General features: G+C 41.9%; 1 protein-coding gene across 1 annotated transcript in view; it reads right to left on the reverse strand.

Moving 5' to 3' along the window:
* mlec (malectin) overlaps window positions 1–8,814 on the reverse strand; it is a 34,857-nt gene extending 26,043 nt beyond the window's left edge. The window contains exons 1-3 of the mRNA XM_088994521.1: window positions 8,476–8,814; window positions 7,903–8,149; window positions 3,648–3,826 (exon numbers count right to left, since the gene is read on the reverse strand). Coding sequence (XP_088850647.1) covers window positions 3,648–3,826; window positions 7,903–8,110 — 387 coding nt within the window. The 5' untranslated portion in view covers window positions 8,111–8,149; window positions 8,476–8,814. The remainder of the gene's footprint in view (window positions 1–3,647; window positions 3,827–7,902; window positions 8,150–8,475) is intronic.
* Between the last annotated feature and the right edge of the window lie 1,225 nt (window positions 8,815–10,039).

Here is a 10,039-nt window from a genome sequence, read left to right on the forward strand (position 1 = left end):
GCCCAATCAGATGTTCAGAAGCTGATAGGGGGGGGGGGGGAGTCTTAGGTTGCTGACCTATGAGCCAAACAAGGGTCCTTCCTCTTCATCCAGAGCCAGTGGCTGCTTCTTTCTGCCGCTTCAGAGAGTGACTTAACTGTGTGCCGCAGAGCCTGTCCATGGATACCCAGGTCTTTTAGCAGCCTGATGGTGGAGGAAGCCACAAACCCTCTGCATCCAACTTCAATTGGATATACTTTGGTTTTCCATCCCCGCTGTTGCGCCTCCACTGCGAGTTCTGTGTAGCGCAGCTTCTTGCGCTCATAGGCCTCTTCAACAGAGTTTTCCCAAGGGACTGTGAGTTCTGCGATGTAGACAGCCTTGAGTGACGAGGACCAGAGCACCAAGTCTGGTCTGAGGGTGGTGGCTGCAATCTCCGCTGGGAAAACCAATTGCTGGCCAATGTCAACCCGCATCTCCCAGTCGCGGGCCCCGGATAGCTGTCCAACTTCTGGCTTAGCAGTAGGATGGTTGGGCTTTTCCTGTCCCTCTCGGATGAAGGTCAATGGTGCTGTGCTGGACGTGGTGGCTCGCATTGGCAATGAGTTGATGGTATTCCTCTTGCTCTCAAGGACAACTGCCAAACTCTTTAGGACCTGGTTGTGCCTCCAGGTGTAGCGGCCTTGTGTGAGGCTGGTCTTACAACCGGTCAGGATGTGTTTGAGAGTTCCTGGCGTTCGACAGAGGTCACAGGTTGGATCTTCGCCATACCATTGGTGGAGGTTTTTCGGAGATGGGAGCACGTCATTGATAGCTCTGATGATGAAGCTGATGTTGCTTGCCTCCATTTCCCAGAGATCCTTCCAGCTGAGCCTTCTCTTCTCCAGGCCTTCTCACCTCATCCATTGTCCCTGCTTGGCAAGAGAGACAGCCCGTGCAGTTCTTTCAGCTTCTTCTTGGCGGCGCACCTCTGCTATCACCATTTTCCTTCTTTCCGATGTTGAAGCCTTACGCCAAAAAGGTTTGTTTGTAAGGCCAAACCCCCCTCTTCCGAGGTGAACGTGTCCCACAATGTCGTTGTGCCTTAGAGCTGCTGTGGCCTGCTGCACTGCAATGGATGGCGTCCATTTCCGTCCCGTTGATAGGGGGGTGCAGTTTGACTGATCTTCTGGTCTCTGGAGTCTGTGAGGGTCATCTGAAGTCTCACTTTAGCGCACTTGTACTCTTCGGTGAGGCTTGTGATTGGAAGCTCAAGGACCCCTTTGCCATAAAGGCCGATGTTAGACAGACAGCGTGGAACGCCAAGCCAGCGTTTCACATATCTAGTGATGGTTCGCTCCATCTTCTCCACAGTTGAGAGTGGGGCCTCATAGACTGTAAGTGGCTACATTACCCGAGGGAGAAGTCCAAACTGCAGACACCAGAGCTTGAGCTTTCCTGGCAGCTCAGTCTTGTTAATGTTTTCCAGACTATTGGTGATGTCCTGCTTGAGTTGCTGCACTTGATCTTTGTCTCTGAGGCTTGCATTGTACCACCTGCCCAGGCTTTTGACCGGTTCCTCAGACACCGTTGGTATTGGGTCATCACCAATGCAGAACTTCACATTTTTTAACTGTCCCTTGACAATTGAGATGCTGCGTGACTTGCTCGGCTTAATTTTCATCCGGGCCCATTTAATGTTTTCCTGCAGCTTTCCAAGTAGCCGCCTGGTGCAAGCTGCGGTCGTGGTCAAGGTGGTCATGTCATCCATGTATGCCCGGATAGGTGGGAGGTGGATCCCATTCCTTGTTCGCTCACCTCCCACCACCCATCTTGAGGCCCTGATGATGACCTCCATGGCCATTGTGAAGGCCAGGGGTGAAATCGTACAACCTGCCATGATGCCGACTTCTACACGCTGCCATGATGTTGTGAAGTCAGGTGTTGTGAAGCAGAGTTGCAGGTCTTCGAAGTAGGCTTTTACCAAGGCAGTAATGGGTAGTGGAACATGGAAGAAGTTGAAGGATTCCCAGAGAAGGTTATGGGGAACTGAGCCAAAGGCATTGGCCAGGTCAAGGAAGATGACATGATGATCTCTCTTGTCTTTCTTTGCCGCTTGTGCCAGATCATACTCGTGTGCTCCAAGCAACCAGAGAACCCAGGGATGCCAGCCTTCTGTACAGATGTATCGACGTACTTGTTCTTCTCCAGGTAGGTGGATATATATATATATATATATATAAATATATACACACACATATATATATATGTGTGTGTGTATTCAACAGTAGCCAAAATGGAACTGTATAGTGCCACTTAGCAGTTTTTTTTGACGATACTAGTGCAGCGTGTACTACCGGAAACAAATTCCTTGTGTGTTCTACATACTTGGCAATAAAGATGATTCTGATATACATATATATATATATATATATATATATATATATATATATATATATATATATATATATATATATACACACACATATATATACATATATATATATATATATGTATATATATATATACACACACACACACACACACACACACACACACACACACACACACACACACACACACACACACACACACATATATATATATATATATATATATATATATATATATATATATATATATATATATATATATATATATATATATATATATATAGATAGATAGATAGATATCATTATGTCGATATATATTTCTCATTAATCGATAGTACTGCTTATTACGATACTATTTCTATGAACGCAAGGAGAAAATTTACATGCCGCAGGATCGGATATATCGATAGTCCGGTTATATCGATATTTTTTCCAACTCCCGAGAATATCGATATAACGAGACTTTACTATATATATATATATATATATATATATATATATATATATATATATATATATATATATATATATATATATATATACACAGTGAGACCTCAACTTACAAACACCTCAACTTACAAACTTTTTGTCTTACAAACGTCAAATTTATGAAAATTAAACCTTATAATAAGCACTATTTTCATAATACACACCCACCACGGCTGGCGGAGTGATCTTCGGCGGAAGCACACGACCGAACAGCATCAGAGGTTAAGTTACCAACAGTCCTTATGGAAGGTGACTCTCCTTCCATAAGCCATCAACGACCATCAAAAAGGTAAATAAAACTTTATTTTACAGCACAGTTTATTTCTTTAATTACAGTCGTCATGTAATGCGCCTCTCTTTCCAAACAGCAATTCCCTTTGACCTCCAACGCCATTCCATCAAGCCATAAATGACCATCACAAATGTAAATAAAGTGACTTTATGATACAATGCAGTGTATTTCTTTCATTACAATACAATAGCACATTTATTATACATAGAATAAGGTATGTTGTGTGTAGTTTTAAGGCTTATTTAGTTGAAAAAAACCGGGAACGGATTATTCCCATTTTAATGGTTTCCTATGGGATTTTTTTTTGAGATACACACTTTTCGCCTTACACACTCTGTCTGGGAACCAATTAAGTTCGTAAGTTGAGGTCTCACTGTGTGTATATATACATATATATATATACATACAATACATACAATACATACATATATATATATATAGTGAGAGAGCGAAACAATACGCAACAATGCTACAATATTATTATTTGTTGAACATTGAAATGCCTCCATAATTACCTTTTGCTGTGACTGGGCAAAGTAAACTTCTGCATACTTCATTACGAGTATATAGTCGCCTTCCTCGCGTATAGGGATGTCATATCCAAACGTGTCTTCATTGTATCGCTCTGTCTGGTACAGAACTTGATCTTCAGGACTGGAGCGCAGGATTGGCAAACGCATTCCATAGTCAGAGGCTACAAAGAAAAATAAAAACAAACCCGCAGTCATACATTGCTACAGTTGATAGTGCGTGTTGAGAGGTTTGAATCCATAGAAGTGTCACACTGCGTGTGTACTCGCTCTGAACTTTCGGGAATTGCTTGAAAGCCTTCTGTCTCAAATGGCAAGCTACAACAGAAATTGTACCCTTAATATTTAACCAATGCTGAAGCACAAAAATGTTCTCCTAGCTAGAACAATTTGATCAGCATCCGCTTTTCTGCACGTTTCTCACACGTTGGAGGGGGAGGGGAGGCGAGGGATAAAGGGATTCATGTACTATATTGCTGATTCCTCATTATTATGTCGCTATTTGCAGGAACCACACCACGTGCATGTTCCTTCTCTCACATTGGGCAACATTTTTACATGTATGTCACTCTATGCCACAAGAACACCAGATTAATAACAAACCGATATACCACAGAATTACTTTTTGTCGCGCTCTTCAAGGGAACCAAGGTTGATTCCAATTTACACATGGAAAATTCTAATGTTTCCTATGTTCATGGAGGACTATGGCCACCGTCTGATATCACTGCCAGAATTTATAGCAAAAGCAATGTGGTGGAAGATTCCAGTAGGACTGGAGTGTGAGTTGGTGTAGGGAAGAGTGGTTAACTCCTAAAGGTGATGCAGACATAGGTCCTGATTGCAATATGCACCAACGGTAGTTAATAACTGATAACATGGTAACGCCTTGCTGCACAATTACTGTCGGACGGAAACACCTGGATGTCAAAAAAGTGTCAAATTAACATTTCCTCTCAAATCAATGCTTTTTGGCCTGCTCCTATTTCAATCATTATTTCTGTCCATGCTTGGTTCGTTATATCCGTCACTGTAAAGCTTTGTTACAGAAGGAAGTTTGTGAACCATGGAGAAAGTTTGCAAGCAGATAGCACCTGGTAATTAGTTTTATTATTACATTGCTAATGGCTGGGAGAACGGAAGATGGTGCAACGCATGCATTTTCAGTTGTTCCTAGGTGTCAAATGTAATTGATCAAAAACTACAGTAATCAATGATCAAATTAATACATAACTACAGTATTTAATCGATGAAAAGATTTCTTCAGCCGTCATCATCATGTACTTCCTTGAAGGTGTCGGACGTTTCGCTTCTTATCCAAGAAACCTCGTCAGCAAACTAAAGCCTTACTGGTAGTTTAGGCCCTATATATATCCCTACTGTCCAGAAATGGCGGTGCCGGACTCTGCTATGATAGGTCCCTGCTCTCAGGTTGGGGGGAGCAGAGGACTACTCCTTGCAGCTGCTCCACTGATAGTTCCTGTCGTTCTGACTAACGACTGGCCTGATTGCCCCACTCCCACCGGTATCACCTCATCAGCATTACGAATGTTGCCTAACCTGTTTTGCCTAAGCAGGCTATTGTATGAACGATCCAAATTGAACCTCACCCCACCAGACCGGTTTAATGAAGGATTTTGTTGTTTTATAAGAATCGCTTTCAAACCATCCATGTTCTTTCGCTAAGATTTTAACCTCATTGTCGTCAAATGAGTGGTTGCTAGCTTTTAGGTGCATATGTACTGCCTGGTATTATCCCTGTGATGTTGATAAAGTCTTTTTTTGAGAATTAGTTTACTCTCCCCAATGTACTGCTCTTTACAATTTTCATTCTTACAATGTATTGAATAAACTACATTACTTTGTTTTTCATTTGGCAGCCTACCTTTGGGATACACTAATTTTTGCCTTAAAGTGTTTATCGGTTTGAAATAAGTAGGAATTTTGTGTTGCCAAAGGACTCTTTCTAGTTTTTCAGAAACTCCTGCAACGTAAGGTACTGCTACTCCTCTCCTTTTTGTATCTTCAGAATTTTTGGTTTCATTCCCTATTCTTTCTTTCTGACATTTGTTAAATGACCACTGAGGGTACCCACAGTCTGTGAGTGCTTTCCTGATTTGTTTTGACTACTTTCCTCCACCTTCAACGCTTGTTGGCATTAGTTTAGCCCTATGCTGGAGGGTTCTGATAACTCCTAGTTTGTGTTGTAAAGGGTGGTTGGAATCGAAAAGTAAGTATTGGTCAGTGTGCGTAGCCTTCATAAAGACTTCTGTTTTTAGCGCTCTGGCCTCTTTTATAATTACTTTACAATCCAAAAAGGCTAGTTGGTTCTCTTTAATGTCCTCACGAGTAAATTTAATGTTGATGTCTACCAAGTTGAGGTGATCTGTGAAGGATTGAATTTCTTGTTTTTGAATTATGACAAATCTATCGTCCACATATCTAAACCAGTGTCTAGGTTTTGTCCCCGGGAAGGATGTGAGGGCCTGTTTCTCCATCTCTTCCATGTACAGATTAGCCACTATGGGTGAAACTGGTGAGCCCACAGCACAACCATGAATTTGTTTGTAAAATTTCTCCCTAAATTGATAATACGTAGTATTAAGGCAGATTTCCAATAATTGGCAGATGTGGTCCGGTTTAAGTTTCGTTCTTTCATGCAGAGAAACGTCCGCCAGCAGTGTCCTCACCACTGAGACTACTGCTGGGGTTGGGACAGATGTAAAGAGAGAAGTCACATCGTAAGATGCCAATGTTTCCTCAGGTTCCAATATGAGGTCTTTGATCCTCTCTGCAAACCCTGCGGTGTTCTCTGTGTTACCACCCAACGGAGCTAAGATAGTTTTTAAATATTTGGCTACATTGTATGTAGAGGAGTCAATGCTACAAACAATGGGCCTGAGGGGGAACCCTTCATTACCACTCCTGTACGACTGAGAGCTTACACAGACGTACAGTATTTAATCATAATCAAATGAAGCAGTGGTCACATAACTACAGGGTGGTGGTCAGGGGATTTTGGACCAGGCAGCTGCGGGCTACACAGATTAAAGAAAAGGGAATGGGCCAATGATTGTATTTCTGGTTTTATTATCTGAGGCTGAAGAAAAATAGTTTATTATGAAGAGTGACCAGATTCTTTCCGTTACATCCATCTGACTGACTTATGACGCAAGTCAAGATGCTTATTGTCTCAGTCACGTAACGCTAATATTGAACTCACAAGCTAACAACATTTGTAGGGAAAAAAAAATCGACAATCGAGTTTCTTTGTAACATGGATTGGATTGGATATGCCTTTATTAGTCTCACAGTGGAGAAATTTACATTTCACAGCAGCAAAGTGATGAAAGGAATGAAAGTAGAAAAACGACCCAATGAGGATTCAACAAAGCAGCTTGAGTCCAAGTACAAAAAGCTGCATTTCACAGATAATGCCAGGACACCTCTTTGGAAGTTGGATGTTTTGCAACAATGGATTACGATTCTAAGCATAAATTCGGCTCTGCAAAACAGGCGGTGAGTGGCTCCCCAGAGTCAGTGAAGCCTTGAAAATTAGATTCTTCAACAAATCTAGGTGCCTCGAAAGCTTGATACTTGGTGACTAATTGCATTGACAAGGCAACAAATTCATTGAATATTAGTGAATATGTAGTACATGTTTATTGTTGTAGCATTGCCATAGCACAGCCACCCGTTACTTTTGGTCTATCAAGAAGTGAGTCACACATATTGAAAACGTTGTTTGGACACTGTTCAGCTGATTTTGATAGAAATACAGAAATTGTGTACTAGTGGCCTATTGGAAGGCATAACAATCAACATCCCTATAACTAGATGGCAACTAGTAGATTAGTTACCTGTGTATAGCCGCTTTTGTAACACCTATGTTTAGTGATCAGATTTTGCTCTTAAAAATATGACTGCTAGACTCAATTAATCGTAGAAAAAACTAAGGTGCCATTTGTATTTTTTCGACTTCCAATAGGGCAAAATACAAGCCACCGGTGTATTAGCTACACTCCACTATTGTCACTTATTAACAATTTATAGCTTTCGTTTAATTGCTTTATTGGATTGGATTTGCCTTTATTAGACTCGCAGCGGAGAAATGTACATTTCACAGCAGCGAAGTTATGATAGAAGATGAAAGGAAGGAAGAAGTATTATTTGCCCTGGTTTAATGACCTTAATACTGTGCAGGTGGGGTCAAACTGACACATTTTTACAGATGACTCACCTTTACCGAGTTTGCCTTCCAAAGGGTCCTTTTTGAAGTGAATGCCGTGCACATCTATGTGCGATTCCCCTCCCGCATTGACAGCCCAGATCACCCTTTCGGTCAAACTGGGGAGGCTGCCGCCGCCGTCCGCCCAACACTGTATAAACAGCACGGACAGCACCGCTGCAAGCAGTCCAGCCAAGAGATGCGTCGTGAGCCGCTGCATCGCCACACACACTCCCGGTCTTCAACACGGAGACAGGCACTGTCAAAGGGCCCATCGTTTCAGTCCATAGTGTCCGAAATTAGCAGGTTTTTAAAGTGAGCGAGTAAGCCTGACGTGATGACAAGCGTGCAATACGATCGTAGTCGGCTAGCTAGGATGCTAGCAGTAGCAAGAAAAAACACACGACATAAAACATTCACAATTATTAAATACATAGGTGAATAAATTCAGATAATCATTATACATGACAGTACTTTTATCAGGATATCAAATGAAAAAATAACAGTTGCCAGTCATACTAGCTAGCGTACCTGTCTAACCAGAAATACGTGGTCTACTAGAGAAGGGGCTACCATGTGTCTTACCTTTTCCTTGGAAATGCAGAAATGTGGTCAAGGTGAGTGCTAAGCACCACTAATGCAGTCTCACTGGATACGTACACAGACGTATAACTTCAGTGTAGGAAGCGTTCATATATTGGCATATGGTGGAGGTCTTAGTCTGGAACACTTGACGACTTTCATTCAAAGTGTGAGCATCCACAGTGGCTGCTCGCGGCAGTGCAACGTATCCCGGCAGAGGACTGACATACGTTTTGACCAATTGCATTTCACAGACTGGCTAACGAAGCACGTCAAAGCTACGACGAACATGAAACCCGAGGCATATTTTCTAAATGTGCTATGTACATATGTTTATGAAGTCACCCTTAATTGTGTTTCTTAAAATAATTTTACGTGAAAAAATATAATAATAACAAAATCACATCGTAACGCGTGGCCTTGACGTTTTGCTACGCCTCCATTTTCCGGTTTGTACATTTGTTCCGTGTATGGTTGAGTTTTTGTCCAATCAGAAAAGTCCAACGCAGCTCGCTCCGAGAGAGGGTTGGGCAAAGTGGCGCGACCAAACAGGTTTCCATGGTGACATTTAATCATTTCCGTAGATGACAGATTCTCACCGTGGAGTTTAATTAAACACACCGTTGGCCAGCATATGTGGTAAAGCCATTACACTTCATAATGAAGCAAACAGAGGGTAACGTAATAACAGTAGATATTTATATAGCAAGCAAACACACAGTGAGATGAGATTGTTTTCACAAGGTTAATACATTGCGTAAACATTTCTTATTCTTTCTGTATGCACTTTTCTCCAAGTGACATCTGCCAAAACTGTATTTACTCTACGGAGGGTATTTACGGGGACAACTCATATTAGAGGCTTTGGAGAGAAAGTCAGAGAGGCCAGACTGAGATGGTTTGGACATGTCCAGAGGAGAGACAGTGACTATATCGGGAGAAGAATGCTGAGCCTTGAACTGCCAGGCAGGAGACCAAGAGGAAGACCGAAGAGGAGGTTTATGGATGTTGTCAAAGAGGACATGAAGGTAGCTGGTGTGAGAGAAGAGGATGCACAAAACCGGGATAGATGGAGGACATTGATTCGCTGTGGCGACCCCTGAGGGGAAAAGCCGAAAGGAAAAGAAGAAGACTCTACGGAGGACATTTGAATTAGCTTATGATTTCTGTGAAATGACAAAAATGTATTATAAACCACTCAACGGGCACGAGGGATGCCATTTATAACACAATTTGTTTACCATTATTATGATGGCAACATCAAATTCAAATTTTGTAGGACCCAGGGTGGTAATCTTAAAGTTTGGTTTAAATTGGCCACACTTAGAAATCCAGCAAATTCAAGCAGAATAGTTGAAAGTTAATTTTTTCATCCAAATTTTGATGAGTAAACTTCATAAAATCCACAGCTTCTACTGGATATATTCATCCATCCATTCATCCATTTTACTACCAGCTCATCCTCACAAGGGTGGGTGGCAGGGGCTCTTTGGGCAGTAGGAAAACCCTGAACTGGTTGCCAACTAATTGCAAGGCACACAGACAATTTAGAGGAGGGGGGTAGGTT

Source organism: Hippocampus bargibanti, linkage group LG04 (genome assembly GCF_051943395.1).
Source record: "Hippocampus bargibanti isolate YZ-2025 linkage group LG04, ASM5194339v1, whole genome shotgun sequence".
NCBI lineage: Eukaryota > Metazoa > Chordata > Actinopteri > Syngnathiformes > Syngnathidae > Hippocampus > Hippocampus bargibanti.